At 40.5% G+C, this 18,397-nt stretch overlaps 1 protein-coding gene across 1 annotated transcript; it reads right to left on the reverse strand.

Annotated features, from left to right (window-relative positions):
• Positions 1-1,500: 1,500 nt before the first annotated feature.
• Positions 1,501-17,041, reverse strand: glra4a (glycine receptor, alpha 4a). The gene is given in 9 exon segments (XM_076103255.1): positions 1,501-1,803; positions 6,469-6,618; positions 8,372-8,586; positions 8,914-9,051; positions 12,461-12,543; positions 13,974-14,197; positions 15,455-15,522; positions 16,261-16,439; positions 16,441-17,041. Coding segments are annotated over 9 exon segments (1,482 nt in total). The 5' UTR covers positions 16,563-17,041.
• Positions 17,042-18,397: the final 1,356 nt, after the last annotated feature.

Genomic DNA, 18,397 nt, shown 5'->3' on the forward strand with positions numbered 1-18,397 from the left:
ATTCTGCAACAGAACCGCCCTCATTTCAGTCCAGTAGGCTGTGATTCAAAGGGATGATATGGAACACTGGATACATTTAAAGAAAATCTATATCAATATAACAACAGAGAGAGGATAAAGTAGAAACAAAGGCATGCTTGAAAGCACAGGAACACACACACACACACACACACACACACACACACACACTCACTCTTTTTCATTACCTGGGGAACCATACAATACAGAGGAGTTGATTAGGATTGCCGACAAAAGGACAGTAGGCTCCGGCTGCCTCTCTGAATTCATTGTCATTAGCAGTGGAACACCAAGCCCTTTTCAAACTCATTAGTTGATAAAACACCCCTCTGATTTCCCATTAAAAAAATTCATTCATCCTCCCTAGCTGGCGATGCTCCCCCTCCGCCGCATTTCCACACTTTCAAAAGCCACTCCTGAGACTGGTAAAGAAATGGCAGCTCTTATGCGTTTTTTCTCAACAAGTTCGTCCAGATTCCTCCCAGATTGATAGTGCAAGTATGGTTTCACAAAAAAAGCTTGACAAAGACCCAGCACCACTGATGTGAACTGATTACTTTTTTAGCATCCGAGAACTCACAATTTGCTTTACTGTAGAGTTTGATTTCCACCTTCGGTTAAAGGTTTTTCCCTTCCCTCTTGGGGTTTGGAGTTGTTAAAGGACTGCAATGGAAAAGTAATTGTGTGTGTGTGATGCATTTATTCTGTCACTGAATTCTTACGCACTTAAAAGAAAACATTTCTGTGCACAACCCCTTCATCGTTTTTCAAAGTAATCAACATCAAATCTTCAGCTTAAAGAGCAACAAATCATTTCTGGTTTCCTTGCAGAATAACAATTTATTTAAATTTAGACAAAAGGAAATACATATTTGTGCTTTGTGCAGTTTAATGAACAGTTTTTTTAATATACACTTTTTACACTGTTTTATATATATGTATATATATATATATAATATTAATTGAGTTATCACCACTTAATAAATATTAAATCTCAAAGATTCATTCCTCCCCCCTGCACCCATTTGTACCCGTTAGATAATCTAAAGGTGTAAAAAGAACCTTTTTATCTTTTGAGTTTTCAAAAACATTCATTCATTCAAAATTCAAGTCAGTATATCTCATCCAGCCAGGATCAACATGGACTTCTCTGGACTCTCATCATCTCACACAAAGGTCATGAACCACAAAAGTACCAGTAGTGTTTTGTCTCTGTTGTAATCCGCATGAATCCAACCAAGACAGAAACGAGAGGGCAATCGCAAACACCAGCCATGAATCCACGCAGTTTAACCTTGTCTTTCGGCTTAATCACTCTTTGTCTGAGATCCCAAAAGACGCACCTGAGCACAAAGTTTTTAGCAGATAGAGAAGCGGATATGCCGCCAGACACATCTCCTCTTTGTAATTTAGATCTGACAGGCAGTTTTGGTTCTGAGGAAGAAAAAAGAAATGTAGTAACTGGAGTCGGCAGAGAGCGTTCTACAAATTTGCATGGATGTCCTCGTTTCGCAGCACTTTATAGGTGAACCAGTAGAAGATGTTGAATACGAGGAAGCCTAAGGGAAAGACGGCTCTGGATATGGTGTCAATGCGCTTGGCCCGGTCCACAAAACGTTTGTGAAGTACCTCGCCGTCGTACAAGGTAACTGGAGGAGGAAGAGGCGGCGGCGGTGGGGTGAACACAGTGGCCGGCTCCACAGCGGTACCATCCTTCTGCAGGCAGTGACCCAGTCCATAACCCCGGAAGTAAAAACCACGGCTGTCCCTCACCATTTCATCCTCCTGTGGAGTCAAGCAGAGGGAAAACAGATTGGCCTCTCGCTGTCGACCCAAATTAGCTTACAGCCTATTGCATTTTTGTATACAGTAAATGTTTGTCACTGATTGTGTGCAAAACGGGTAGTTTGTGCTTCCCATGTGTCACCATTACAGTCCATTCATGTCACACAGGTAAGTATTTATTGCTCCAAGAACGAAGTGCCTGGTAATGTAAACCCACATGATCACACAACAACACGAGGTATTTCTAACAGCCTAAAAGACAAAGAATATCAAAAATCTGTTTCTCAAATTGTGACTACTTGAGATGACCGATGTCCTTACTGTTTTGGTACAACGCAAGAAAATCTTAACACATTTATTCGTATGAAAATATCGAATAAGTAAAATCATTTCAAAATTGATAAATAATGACATAAATTTTTTTTGGATCATGTATAAATTAAGCAAAGGCATGTCATTGCTGCCATCTTTGTTTGGATTATTAAATACTATTTGTTATATCAAAGGATATAGCTGAGTTATGTCGTCGTGTGCAGATAATGAAGATGCTCTCCCTTTGTGTTTCCGGCTTCACCTCATGGCTGCCAATCTGCACTGTGCTAATACGGTGGTTACAGCTGATAACGGTGACCCGACCAACAGCATAATTGCAGAGCTCTGTCGGCACTGTTGCCATTATTTGCACTGTTCATGCTGTTAGCACCGTTAGCTGCTGGCTCAGCTGTCCTCGTCAGAAGAGCCGCGTGGCGGCAATAACTATGCTCTGAATTCCATACAGAGAATCTTTAAGCTTGTTGAAGTTTCTATGACACAAAGAGGGGAATCGGAGGGCATCATCATTAGGAGGAAGAAAGGAATTTCTAATTCTGAAAGTTAATCAAAAAATGAACCTCCATCTCTCCTTTCCAGCTCTTCAAAGTTGCAGAATGACAGACCTTTCAAAATGCCTATTTATAAAAAGTCATGATCTTACCCCCGCCAAAAAAAAAACCTTGCACTTGGCATTATGCTTTGATGAATGAAGGGGCACTTCTTTTTTTCTTTTTCTTTTTTCTTTTGCAAAAAACGAGACACTGTTCCCGCCCTTTGGAGAGAATATTAATAGACATGCAGCTTAACTCTGACAGTCCTCTGCCACTTTGAGAGATTCACTTTAGCAGCGGAAAGTGAAGATGTGGGATCTAAATTGGATGATTAGTAGTCAGTGTGAAAGATCTGATCCCTGCGTCCCCCTCTCACTCTCACGTCTCTCTCACTGACCCTGGCAGCTCTCTGGTACTCTGCTGAACTTCACATCTCTGTGCCGGACAGACTTGGAGGTGAGACACTACCAGCTCTTGTCAAAGGTCCAATGCTACTAATGTATTTCACACATGTCTCCACTGGTCTGTCACTGCCCAGTATATTCATTTAGTCCTTTTAAAAACTTCCACGACTTCTGATCTCTTGCCAACACCCCCTGGTTGCACTTTCACTGTTTAGCTAAAGACATAGCCGCTAACTTAATTTACTGTAATCTTCCTCCTCCTTACAATTGCCCGGTTGTGAGTAATGTTATGGTTACTAACTATCGGTTGCCTCAGTGACAAATTGCACCATACAACTGGAGGATAGGGAGTTGTAGCTCTTCTAGCATAGCTTAATTATCCCTCCTACTTCCTAAACGATACAGTACATCATGTGCTAAAGGCTAATGGTGCGTTTCTCTAAAGATAATAGGTGCTCATCTTCTGTGCTCTCAGCAGCAGCTACACACTGATTTGTTGGCATAAGATCAGTTGAGACTGATTATTCTCCACAGAGCAAAATGTGATTTTGGAACTGGCTGTTTTCAGAGAGTGAGCAGTGACAGTTTTTTTTAAATTATATATATTAATAATGCTAACAATAAACGAAAAGATTTGTTGAAAAAAATTAAACACGAATAGTTTGGCATTTTGGGAAATGCGCTTATTTTCTTTCTTTCCGAGAGTTGGATCAGGAGATTGATACCGCAATCATATTTGTTTCGTAAATATGGAGCTGCAGTTCGCTTATCTTAGCATAAAGACGGGAACCAGGGGGGAAACAGCTAGCCTGGCTCTGTCCAAAGGCAACAAATACAATTTTTGCACTTTTGATTTCGTACAGATTGAACAAACAAATTGTAACCTGTTCATTTCAGATTTTTAGAGGTTCTGAGAGGCAGATTGTTATTTTCTGCCAGAGCCAAGCTAGCAGTTCCTTGTGCCTTTATGCTATGCTAAGCTAACTGGCTACCAGCTGTAGCTCCATAGTTATAGAGTGGTATCAACCTTTACTCTAAGTCCTGTCAAGAAGGAAATTCCCAAAATGTTTAACTAGTTTCTTTAAACTAGACAATACAAAATAAAAACTAAAGTATTGTTTTGTCATTAATTAATGCCACAATTCTTGGAGTGTCCTGGAAAAAAAGAATTACACGTTTGAAAAGGAGAGAACAAGAGGTAGGAATGTAATATTTTAAATTAGCCTTGAAAACAGGATACACACGGGAGGGAATAAAGGGCAAGAATTCCAGGAGGTCAGAAAGAGAAGGCTTTAGTGACGGGGCGAGATCAGCACAAAGTGGGTTTTGGATGTTGGAGAAATGCCAGGAAATATTGAGGTTTGAAGTGAAAGTACACAATCAATTTGGATGACTTAGTCCTGGACAAAAATTGGGTTCGAAGGTCAGGGTGGACAAAGGGTTAAATATTTTACCCTGGCACAGGCGCTGCAGTGCTGACTCAGGTTCCTGTAGGTTGAGTTGTTACCAGGGATGTCATTCACTTTCCGCAACGACTCAACACTTCCAGGCTGAATGGCAAACACCTCCATTGGAAAGGAAGGTAGACACATTGAAATAAGAGTTATTGCTCCTTATTTCATCTTTAGCTGTAAAGTTTGGTCGTCTCTTGAAAGGGAAATGAATTAGTGTTGAATTTATAATAAAAAAAAAAAAAGAAGTTTTGGACATGGGCCTTAGCATTTAGCTGGAAAGAATAATTCCCCCTGCTTCATTTAAATGAAAAATCAACCTTTGCCTTGCCAAAGATAAAGTGATTAAAGATGCAAACTTCAAATTCAAACAGACTCAAGCACACGCTCTCTACTTTTAATTACACTGTGAGTGTGATAATACAGGGCATTGTCTGCGGCTGTTTGTTTCGGGAACTGCCTTTGAAGATGAATGAAGAATCCTCAAGTTATTTTTGTAAATATTATAAATGAAAGCAACTTATTTTGTAATTTTGAAGGCTGTGTGGATATTCTTGCTATAGCTTTTTGGCGATCACCAGAGCTGTCAAACACAAAGCTGAAAGTGCATTGATTAAACCATGGTCAGTCTGGGATTTGTACGCTCCATCAGGTTCCCAACCTCTCTCTAGCACAACACATAGTCGTGCGTCAATACCTCTCAGATGGATAGTTAGTGACCTCAAACTCCAGAGTGGGAGTAATTGTGCAACTAATGTGGACAGGGGAAGTCTTTTTCTCTGAAGACCCTTATTTTCTCTCTCCTGTATCGACGCAGGAGGGCACACTGCCCGGTAAATCTGCTTTTACAACGGAACTTTGCCATGAGCCTGGGAAGCTGCCGAGCCAGTGAGCTGTTTAATGGGATTTTCAAGATGTCCCGTCTGTTTCTCTCGAGACAAACCTTTCTGTGTCACACAAGGTTTCTCATGCTGTAAACACTTTTATTTGTCAACTTACAAGCTGTTTGCCTTAATAATCGTCGTTCAACATATGGATCCAATTCAGAGGATGTATGTTTGGATCGTAGACTGTATATAACACGTGCCATGACGTCACCCATTGGTTTGTGGCCATCTTGGCTTTTTGCAACTAGTGAACGAAAGTGACCATATTTGGAATGCGGAGGAGTGATGTTGAGAAGCCGTATATGGCTCTGGTAGCAGTAGCGACCTGTCAATCACTGTGTAGCCCCTTCCTAAAGCATACTCTGCTTTATGGTCCATTTGACTCTAAATGGGACCGTAAGTTACTAAATGAGCATCATGCTGTATTGGATATAATTGAAACTAGCGATTGAAACCATAAACACATGTTTACAATGTTTTACTGAGGTGATAAATCAAGTGAAAAGTAGGGTAATTTTCTTTTTTTTTTCAACCAGAAGATTTGTCAGTAGTTGGTCAGTTACGGATAACTTGTTATACAAAAGCATGACAAATGTAGTCAAAGTGTCTCAAACTGACCACAATGGGTCAGAATACAGAAATGTATCAGTGTTGCAGTATGAATGGAGGGTTAGGGTATCCCACTGCAACAGGGTTGGTAGGTAGGCTGCTGTTCTGTGCCAAATGTAGTGACAGAGGGAGAGGATGGCAGTGGCTTGTCACAGGTCGTGCTCATGATGGAAACAAACTGAACTGAGATGAACAGATCTGCCTCATGTAATATGACAGCCAGCTGTAGCGTGTTGATGTCAGTTCCTGGATATACAGCAGCCCACAATAACAAGAGGCATAAGCCAATGTTATAGAGACCGACAAGGACTGGAGTGTGTGCATGCATGTGTGCTTGAGGCCTCCTCATGCTTCCTTTTTAAAATCTGCCACAATATGTGTGTTCAAGCATTTGTGTGTGTGTGTGTGTGTGTGAGCATGCATTGGCCTTTGTGTGCGTGTGATTACTTACTATTCTTTGCTGCCGCTGCCTTTTCCTCAGCCTGATGAACTCCTTGTGTTGCCTTGAGACAAAGTTAACGGCTGCGTATTCCAGCAGGGCAGCAAACACAAACAGAAGGCACACCGCCATCCAAATGTCGATAGCCTTTACGTAGGACACCTGGGAAACAGACACGGTCACAGTTATCAACGGATTATCCGTGGGTGCTGCATGATCTACCCATTCCTCCGCCCTGGCACGTATGACATACATCTTTGAGAAGGTCTAGAATTGTAATGAGCCAGTGGGTTGTGGGCAGTTGACACATGAGACAGGTCACTTGTTCAAGACTTGCGGTGCTAGGTCGGTCGAGAGAGAATATATGTCACAGCAAATCATCAACGCCCACTGAGCGTGCATTGTGTGGATATCTATAGGAAACCATTTGAAACTGTCGCTGTACCTATAGATTCTTTCAAGAATTATTATATATATATTTTTTTCTTGTCAAATACTGGATATTTTGACCTCTTCAGGCGTCTTAAAATCAAACACTCTAAGTAGGAACAGCTTGCATCCACACTACGGCCAGAACCAGTGTGTAGACATATTCATTTTGAGGGGCCGGAAGCAATAAAGTTTGGGAACGTCGGTTGAATCTGTAAGGGAAGAGTGAAAGGGCAGTGTTCCACCTCCCTGATTGCCATCACTTGGGTGTCTTTGAACAGGGCACTTAACCCCTAACTGTTCCAGTGGAGCTGCTTAGTGGCTGGCAGATAAGACTGTGATTGTTCAATGTTCAGATTTTAATGTGAACTGGTCGATCCTGAAATGGAGAACCTGGCTTTGAGATTATTCCCCTTTTTAGATAAAGGTGGCATACTACTGCAAACCATTCATGTTGCAGTTTACATCCATGTTTGTCTCAAATGTCATCACTATATCACTTTATCATATTAGACATTTGTGTGAAATTGTCATAATTAGCATATAATTTCTTGATAAAAACATGTTTTGAGATCACAGTGACCTTTGACCACCCAATTCTAATGGGTTCCTTCATGAGTCCAGGTGAATGTTTGTGCCAAATTTAAAAAAAAAAAAAATATAGAGAAAGCAGTCAAACTCTAAAACATAAATAGAGCTGGGTTGTAACACTGGGCCGAAGTGCGTTTGCTATGGTTCCCAGCTATCTAGTATACCTTGAGCAATCTAATACACCTTATGCAGTGATCTAGAATGATGGTTAAACTGTTAGCCGGTTGTCTATCGTCAAGGTATTCAAAAACACAATTTTAGCCAATCAGAAAAAAGTGTTTACCGTCATGAAGGTAGAATACAATCCGTCTCTCACCTGTTCCCTGACCTTCTCCCCAGGGATCTGTGTGCACTGCCCTGCATGTCTTTCACAAGCCAGTGTCCTCGGCCTACTGGCCTTTGTTTGTCTGTCTGCTCGTTAATCTCTAGCCTTGTCCTTAATTAGAAACTGCCTTGTGCAAAGTCAGCATTTCATGCCTAAATACGCTCTAATAGGTCATACTTTTCCAAAGCATCCTTCAAATGCCTCTTTTACCCAACATTGGTTGACACAACCAGGATACCTATTGCAGTCCTGTTTCCTCTCACACAGACTTGCTTATTGGAGGAAGAACAGCATATGATTACATTTATATTTATTGGTTTCTGTGACTTAAATGTCATTGTGCACCATTCATTTTCAGACATACGGTGCATGGGAAATCATAAATATAAATAGCCCAACATTTTATAACTACGACTAAATACCCCAGTAAAAAGAATAAAGAAATGTTTTTGAGCCCTGCCGGTAATACATCCCCGGCATCTCTGGGTTCTTGCTGATCAGTTTGCTCGGTAAACAAACAAAGAATCCACCTTCCGCTACGTTCAAACCATCATACGTCTCCAGACCCACCTTCGGCAGCGAGGCCCTTGAACCAGAGCTCTGCGTGGTCATCGTCAGTACAGTGGTGATGCCCAGACCCACTCTGGCTGGTGCAGCGTCCATGTTTATCCAGAAAGACACCCATGAGAGGATGACGATGAGGAGGGAGGGGATGTACATCTGGATCAAGTAGTAGCCCATTTGACGTTCCAGGTGGAACTTCACCTCAATGCAGGTGAATTTACCTGCAGACACATGACATAGTATATTTAACTGGCATGCTTAGCATTGCTTAAACTGTTGGGATGGGACTGGGAGAATAGGCTGTATGGTAAAGGAACATTCTGGTTCAAGCAACTGTTTAATAAAACCATACAGCAGGTTATAAGTTCAATCCCAGAACCAATAGTTAACGGCGTCTTTGAGTTGTTGTAGTAGCTGAATCATCTCTATTGCATGCCTAACTGATTTCATCTCTGGAGAAGAAATAAACTGAAGCACTCAATTACAATTTGGACTTTCAACGTGGGGTCCCTGGTTTCTTGACACCATATGTGGAATTTATGATGTACCTGTGTTGTAATGCTTAGTGCAGTAGCCCAAATCCTTCTCCTCTTTTAGCACAAACTGGGGGAGGGTAAGATCATCAGCCACTTGAACGGGGTTCTCAGACAGCCATTCAAAGATCAAGTCATTCATGGTGTAACCAACTGTGAAAGAACAGAGGAGATAAAGAGAAGATTAAATAAGACAGAAATGGTATGAAATGTCATATTTTTTCACTTTATCTTAGGTTATATTGAATAGACTACGAAGGCACATATTGTTCCTCTTTTCATGCATTTTGCACATAATTTAAGACAAATTGTGGCATACCTTTTCACCGTGGCATACATTTTTCAAAAATGACACTGACTTGCCAAAGAGGGCTATACGATGCTCTATAGTTCATTATTTTGCCTTGAGAGTATATAATATCTAAGACCTATAAAGTCTTCGACAAAACATTTTAAAATGCCTCAGCTCAGATTCTAATAAGATTTTGGGGAGAGATGCATTTACTTGCAACTGCACTCCATCATTTTCCATTTATATTTATAATATTTCAGCAAAGGTTCTCCAAGTAGACATGAAAACAAGGACTTACACCATTACTGACAATGAAGGGGGAATGCATCAGTCGCAGGATATAACATTAACATTTCTTGTTTGCTATAAGTTTCACAAAAACAATGCTTTTACTGTATATTTCAAAAGATGGCATGGTGTATCATCGTCCTAGCTGTTAAATATTTGTATTCTGTCTATCACTTTCGCTGTGATCCTCATCCCCTTCTTCCTCCTCCTCCTTAACCTGATTTCTTTCCTACACCACGACTGTAATTGGGATCTTGTTGCCATAGCATAAAGTCTGTGCATGAGAAACATTGGAAACCGTGGCTAATCAGACCGAGAGAATGAAACTTTGTGGCGATATAATGTCTCTTTCGCCCAACTGTCCAGCTACCCTCTGCCATCATGTTTGTCACAATAAAGGTCACCCACCACAGCTCCAGTCATGTTGTTGTGGTTACTTGAAGGTTACAGAATAAAGGAGGACATGAGGAGCATATCCTATGACAGCGGGAGATGCTATATGTGCCAACAAATACTGAGCTGATTAGAATGAACAAACGAACAATATTGCATATATATCTATTTTTACAAGTGAATATACAGTTTAGTGAACCACTCGGGATGAGTCAATAAGTATTCTGCTTCCACACAAGGTTGCTCTTTTTGAGGGTTGTGCTCCTTTTCAAAGCTACCTGATTATAAATATGTGAAATTCAAGCCTCATGCAACACCACAGAATTTCTTGCACATATGAATAATACTGATGTCCACTGGGACCCTTTTAGGGCCCAAGTAACAAAGTCATCAATTATTCAAGATGTTACACCATGTCCTGCCCACACGCCTGGAAAAACAACACAACTAAAACACACTAATCTCGTTTCTGGATTCGCTGTCATTCACACATCCTGCTGTAACAAGCAAGGGGAATAGCAAGGCTTCAAGATAACGAGCCAGCTACAGCTAAGAGGGGACGAAACATAATTGACATAATGTTTAAGGTGCAATAGAAATTAAATTCATGAGGCACTATGTCAGGAATACCTCAGCAAGGTAGAGTAATGACCGTTGGTCACATGTCTTCTTTTTCACGTTAAAAAGCTGTTCACCTAATGAAAGCCACCATCTTAACGCAGCCATGGTTATGATTCAGATTGTTATACGTGCTTTTCACTTGTGGTGTAAGTTTCAAAATAGATTTGAGGTTACTGGTGGCTAATGGCTCGGGGCAAAGCGTGGCGGTATAAACTGCATATATGGAGCTTTGATGTGTCAGAATGAGGCAGAATCATACTGTTGGTTCTATTTATATATCTATATAAGCCATTGGCATATAAGGCCAGAAAAGAAGATTGGTCTTGGCTCTCTCTTTTTTTTCATCACACGCCTCTCTCGTGCTTTCCCGATGTTTCTGCAGCTCTAGTAACGGCAGTAAAACCTTTAATGTCCTCTCAAGATCAAGCTCTAGCCAAGGTGATCACACCTTTGGGTGGCGTACTATCGCACTTGTCAACACAAGGCCAAGTTTCGTCACCAGAGGCCTTTAATCAGGAAAGATTACGCCTCCTCTAATGGCGGTGTGATGTTATATACACACACACACACACACACACACACACACACACACACTGCTGCAAGCCCACATCTGTTTGCCTGAGTCCCCTCCCTTATGTACCTGTCCCACTTCTAAAGGGTAAAATGTCTTTATATTTTTGTTTTTATTCTGCCTGATGTACGTTGTGCACACAATTTATTGGATTTTTTTTATCTGTTTGTCCCTGTGTTCATTTGCAGATATAAATCATGCCGCCTCCTGTACAAAGAGGGAGTTTTATACAAACCAATACCTCTTGTTCTTGTTGGATCAGATAAGGATGCATGTGGAGATACCAGCGTTCAGCTTGACTTATTTATTTTGTGAGAGATGCTTCTGAAAAGGTGCAGGGACTTCACGGTCTGAGTGCTCCTTCTGTTTCCTCCCTGTTGCTACACTTTAAATTCTTTTGTCCCTATGACAGGAAATTAGGTCACTTCTAGGCACAGAGGGTGGGTCACGTATAATAAAAGGGACACACAATTAAAGTTTTATTATTTATATCCTGGAAAATTGGTTTCACGAGAGCAGATCCTATCTCTGCTAAAGGGAACACTGAAAGGGAAGAATATTTTTCTTTCCCGACATTTTATCTATGTATTAAAATTTTAAAGGTTTGCCTTTTTATACATTTCTTGAACACTTTCAATATATGTACAGTAAATGTGAACACTAATGGTAAACTGACTATTTTCTAAGCCCCACCAGCCCTTATTGTTGCTATACCTTTAAAGATTTGCATTCTGTGCAGTTTACAATGTGCGCTCAAACTGCATAGTATGTGAATTTTGTGTATGCAAGAAATGCCTGATTATATTAGCAAGAATTTCTGAGTATGAGACGTGAGCTCCTGGACATACTCAACTGCTTCAAAATGCATTGTGGCTTTTCAGATTGTCCAATGGCGGAGTGCAAGGCAGGCAGTTTAAACAAATTAACCGTTGGATAAAAATAAGTACGAATGATGGCAAGTGACTGTAATGTAAGGTGAAGAGGGAAAAAACGCAGAATCTCACATATATAATGTATAATGAAAAGCATTAAAATAATACAGGAAAATGTGTGATAAATAATTTTCATTCAACGGTATCTGGCACAGCAGATTAGATGGTAGCTGACAAACGCACACTGTTTAATTCATTCCTTACACTTTTGCTGTTCAATTTTGGGTTTTGGAGAACACAGGAGATGGAATTGGAAAACATAAACCCTTCTCCATATGGACTTTGTAAATACATCCCAGATATTGACACAGCTATAGACACAGTTATAGTCATGATGTAGTTCCTATCTCTTGGAATATAGCGAGATAAAGCACCTTACAAGCCGGGCAAAATGTAAAAAAATCAGAAAAAGGGGCAGATAAAAAGGGGAAAGTGAGACAAGAGGAAGTCAAAGAGAAGACTCACAGCTTTCAAGCTGCATTGTACAGGTCTGAATGTCCATTGGGAAATTCTTCAAGTCCATAGGGCAGGACAGCACAAGAGTCAGCCTAAGATAGAAAAGACAGATTGGAGAAGAGAAGCAATAGGGGATGTCAAAAGTGGCCCAAAAGCACAAAGGGGCTCAAGGAAAAGACATCAAAGCACAAGATGGGTTAACAGATTACAGGGAAACATATATCAGTGCCAAGCTGCTTTGTTTTGCAAAGTATTAAAAGGAGTCAGGAGTACGTGTTCAATTCAATAAAATTGTACAAATGAGAAAACTAAAAAGATTTTCTTTTTTTTAAATGAGTAGCTTGGAAAACACTGAGTTACTCTACCATTTGATTACTTGTCGCACCACAATAATGGCAAAGTAATTGGTGCAGGCATCCCTGCTCTTATTTGTTGTGGTGTTGATGCATTAAGCCTTCAAAAAGCCTCAGAGAAGAGAGAGAGAGAGAGTGTAAGAGCTATTTGGTAGTCTGTCTGGAGGAAAACTGTGTAATTACCTGCTCTAATGCATCGCCCAGAGGCGAGACAAGAGCCGCCAGCAGTACACACACACACACACACACACACACACACACACACACAGACACACAGACATCCATCCATTTGCTTCTGTGTTCTGATGACACAATGTCTTTTTCAGCTGAAGAACAGACTACAAATAGCCAACTGATTGATTCTCCTAACATGGGATTCATTGTGTCATGTATTTAGTGCACACAAATATGTTGTAATTACGAAACCTAGTTGGCAGGCAGATCTAGAAGATGCAGTGAATAAGTGGTATGATGAGGTGATTATCTGTATTTGCAACAGAGGACTTATGTTGTTTGTCTGTTCTCAAAACAAATGTAGAAATATATGCTTTTAATTCGTATAGTAGGACTTAAAAAATTATAAAAATTTTAACTTACTTTAAAAAAATAAAATATGCAGAAAAGCACCAAAGAGAAGGCTTCCAATTGAAATGAATGTGTTTTTCTGAGGCAAAATGACCAAAACAATGCGAAATGTGCCAAGAACTGCTCAACTAAATGTTTGCACACTTTTACTTTTGGTTACAATTTGGTTACATTTCTCTGATTAAAGTTGTGAGGAAACTTGTGTGAAACGTAAGCAGGGACTACACGGGTGTCATCTCCTCCTATGTTGTGGTTTGATAAGCCATTTGCAAATTTCTTGTCTGGTGTAGAGTGTTATTTAACAAACTCACTTCATAGTACACACTTGCCAAATTATTGTCATCTCATTAAAAATTACATTTAAAAATATTTTTTGAACATACATAATGTTCATTGTGCGTCAGTGAAGTGACTTATTTAGCCACTCGGAGTAAGGTAGCCACAATCGGAGCCACAATCGGATAATATCAAAGCAGTTGAATGAATAAATGACATTTTTTCCCATCATACTGCAGCTACATGTCATTCATGATGTCATTCTCAAACTGGCCATAACGGTATTTGGGAATATTCTCTTTAGTTACCTAATGCTGTACAGAACGCTGCCATCTTGGAAAATCCGTAGCAGCTTGTTATCAGTGGTGACCTCGTGGAAATTGGCTCCTTTCTCGTTTGCAAAGAATAAATCAGGTTTCCAGATAGAGTCCAACATGGATGGATCCAGATCAAGCGAGTCGTCGGGGTATTCGCTGTACGCCAGGCGAGGGTCGTTCCAATTTTGCCGTAGAAATACATTGAGCCTGTAGTCCTGTGGAAGAACTCGGGGAAGTTAATGGAAAATATATCGGCGGTGAACTTTGTAGTACAGATGGAGAGCTGAGAAGTGGATCATTCTGCAGTAGCGCTTTGAGAAGTTTCTGGGAATGTTCTGTTACTTGTCTCTGACTGATGATGAATTTATGATGACCAAAGCTATTGTACTATTTGAAAAAAGAAACCACGATGAAACGTTTTTGGATGGAATATCACTTTAAAGACCAAATCTACAATTTTCTTTCTTCTGTCTTTCATATCGGCAATGATATAATCCACACAACAAATAAATACGCTATGATGTACATCCGTCCATTGTGCTTAATTTCCTTATTGGTGCTTCTGTAAATAAAAATACTCTTTAACGTTCACACATTTCCTAATCGTAATGACCGATGTAAGCACTCGAGTTATTACATATGATCAATCTTTGTAATGTAACCTCAGTGGTTCATGATAATAAAGACATCACTCTAGTTGAAAGGCCCTTGCCTCACCACATTCATCAGATATTCCTAAAGTAACGATTTAATAAGATGGTATAGTGTTTGTTCAGACGTTGCAAGCCATGCCAAGGACAAGTACTGAAGACACTCACTCCTGCCTGCAGCCAACATACATGAGTAATTTAATTAGAATTCTAATCTGTCCAATTAATTCAGAATTCATCTTTGTACATTGTTCCTTTTTCTTGCTTGTTCATTTCATTTATCAGAATAAAAAGCATGCTTCACCAGCGCATACATTGATACCGTTACTACTGTTGTTCTCTCGGCTGACCGGACTGGAGGTCTGACCATGGGCCTCCCTCAGACACCCTTAAACAGTTCTGTGTTGTGCTGACCCAGCAGCTATAACACTGTAAATGCAGACTTGAGGACAGTAATTTCTCCCTGAACCCCTCGTCCTCTCTCCCATACTCCTTTTCATCCATTTTCTCAATTTTTCATTTTAATTGCAGAGTGGACAGTTCATTATCAGCATGTCAGTGACCCATTGGTCTCTGAAGGTTGCACTGTTATGCTCCAGGAAACACAGAAATGAGAGAACGGCTTCAGCCCTGAATGGATTAGCAAAGAAGTTGGTAGGAAAGAAAGAGGATTTAGTGTTCAAGATTTCTCTATTTTTGTATTCCCCCTGTGTGATATTGTAAATATCACAGGGGAAATAAAAAAAAAAAAAAAAAAATCATACTAATGCTGTTTTTAAGAAAACTAACGTGAAACATTTGAAATCTTCAAGGCCTTCTTACCATTGTAGTTTCTGTGATGGACCCAAAGCTGTTGATGAAAATATTACAGGTGACATTCACAGCTGGGCCTGAGGAAAGAAAAAACAGACTGAATTCACAAATTTTTCCCCTCAGATGGGATTCATGAAATCGCACCACATGCAAAGAAATACCTATTATAATGTAATGCATATCTCCTGTGGCTTTTTAATGATTTACAGCAGTTTCTTCATTCATTTTGAGACATGCAAGCTCCAGTTCTGCTAGTGAAGAGCCCTTACTTTAAATGCACTAGGGAGAAAGTATGTGTTTTCTCAAGCACTTCTGCATGAGTAATTACAGCCAAAAGACATCTCCTTGACTAAAACCAACCACAAAAAACGTTTTCAGAAAATAAATCAAGGGAAATGTCTAACACTGGGATTGTTAAGACTAAGAGCGAGGAAGGCCACGGAGACGTGTCAGTCCATTTTGGCATCTATGAAAATCATTGTGTGCAAACCTGACTTTTGAAATGATGTTTATATGATACTTTGCAACAGCAAATACACTTCGTGAAAAGCTTTTGGTGTTGAACTAGTTGAACTAGTACTGTGCGAAACCAAACGGGGTGAAAAGGTAGACGAGCTGATTCAATATGTATGTTCTGGGAAGCTGGAAATCTTGGAATCATATTGTGGTTTCTGACAAAACAGCATACAACACATACACATAAGAATGGTCAGCTGTTAAGCTTTCACAACACGGATCGAACGGACTTTGTTTTTTCTTGTGCTTGCTACTGTATTTTCATGAGGGCTACCGTGTTGTTCTGCCTTGGCATATACCTTTGAAGTTGGGTCTGATGCGGGCATCGTATCCTGATGTTCTTCCCATGAGCTTGTCCAGGAAGTCAGACGGTGACAGCTGTGGTCCTGCCCTGCCGGGGGGCTTTATCTCCTCCTTACAGGAGCTCAGTCTAACATTAGGGAGAGAGGGGGGAACAAAAACAAAGGGAAAGAAAAGAGAATATTTGAGAAACTGCAGAGAAGGGTGTGTGTGTGTATGATAGGTATAGCAGTGTGGGGGTGTTGCTAAAAAAAAATAAAATAAAATAAAATGAGAATCCAACAGTCACCAACTCGGTCATCAGCAAAAAATACCCAGCGGTGGATGATGGAATGAGTGTGAAAAATGACTTGCCTCAGTTGGCAGCTAAAAGCGTATCTATTTCACATCATGTGTGAGACATATTGTAGTTGTTAAGCCCTAACTACAGAGACGCAAAACAGAAGGAGAGGTAAACTTGTCCCTCTCCTGCGCTTCCCACAGCTCGTGGCTTAGCAGGGGTAAAGCTTGACAGATTGATGGCTCAATTGTAATGCTGTGAATGTCACACCGGGGAGAGGAAGGAGTTGATACAAGCTCCAGTGAGGCTCAGGCAGCCACTGACAGTAATAACCAACACGCAGAAAGAAAGTAAGGAGAGGAAGGGAGACGGAGAAGATCTGAAAGAAAAACCAAAGGAAAAGACACAAGGAAGTATATGAGGAAACAAGGAAAACACTGTTTCATGTTCACAATGGATTTGATTTCTCACTGGCCCCTGTTGGAGCACAGCTGATTGCACCCCTGTGTGTGTGTGTGTGTGTGTGTGTGTGTGTGTGTGTGTGTGTGTGTGTGTGTGTGTGTGTGTGTGTGTGTGTGTGTGTGTGTGTGTGTGTGTGTGTGTGTGTGTGTGTGTGTGTGTGTGTGTGTGTGTGTGTGTGTGTGTGTGTGTGTGTGTGTGTGTGTGTGTGTGTGTGTGTGTGTGTGTGTGTGTGTGTGTGTGTGTGTGTGTGTGTGTGTGTGTGTGTGTGTGTGTGTGTGTGTGTGTGTGTGTGTGTGTGTGTGTGTGTGTGTGTGTGTGTGTGTGTGTGTGTGTGTGTGTGTGTGCGTGCGTGCGTGCGTGCGTGCGTGCGCGCGCGCGCGCGCGCGTGCGCGTAGGATATTTTTGGGACGTCAAGAGTGAAGCTGATTCTGAGAAGTCTTCCACTTTTAATCGTATTAGCAACAATTAGGAATTGTTTTGAAATGTAGCTGCATTGATGGCGATTATATGATATTTTGACTACTTTACAATATTTATGAAGCTACGGTTAGATATAATATGGAGTATTTCTCCACAAAATGTCAAGTAACAATAAGGTATACTTTAGAAAGATGATTAAATAAATTAGATTGCTTCCTGACACGTTAAGTGTCCTTGCTGATCCATGATTTGTCAATGCTTCGCAGTCTCAGATGGAAACCAGCATGCTGCCAATTCCTCAGTGGTTTACATTGACATTGTCTGTCCTTCGATATCTGAATTTGAATGAATGCAGCCATCTGTGTAAATCAATTGAGACAATAACTAAGAGTTGTTGCATTGGCATAATTACCCCACAATCCAATCCATCGCGGCCAAACCTCTGCCAGAACCAGAAAGTTGACGTCTTGTCTCGTCTGCAGGTTGCGTCAAAACCACGTCGAATTTAAAAAAATGGCCCAATCATTTATTTTTTACGTCCAATGACGTCACACATTGGTTTTTGGAATGCCATTTTGAAGCCTCCGTTTTTGGCTGCCTCTGTCTTGTTTTAGTTTTTTTTCAAACAGAAGTGACATGACAGGGTGGAGCTAAGTACAACCCAATGCAGAAAAATATATGTTTAGGCGACCATAAATGTTACGATAAATTTCATGAACTGAAAACAGGCTGTGAAAGGGTTTTAGTTGTAAGACGAAAACACTGAAATGTCTATTTTACTCTAAATGGGACCATAATTGACTTTATTGAAGAAGACTTGAAACTAGAGATTGAGACCATAGACTGATATTTACAATATTTAATGAGGTGTTCAATCAAGTGAGAAGTAGGGTCATTTTCTCATCGACTTCTATTCAATCAGACTTCTTTTTGGGACGTTGAACAGTTTGCCGTGGTCCTTTGACTCGTTCAAC

Source organism: Anarhichas minor, unplaced genomic scaffold (genome assembly GCF_050575085.1).
Source record: "Anarhichas minor isolate MPS153535 unplaced genomic scaffold, ASM5057508v1 ptg000028l, whole genome shotgun sequence".
Lineage (NCBI taxonomy): Eukaryota > Metazoa > Chordata > Actinopteri > Perciformes > Anarhichadidae > Anarhichas > Anarhichas minor.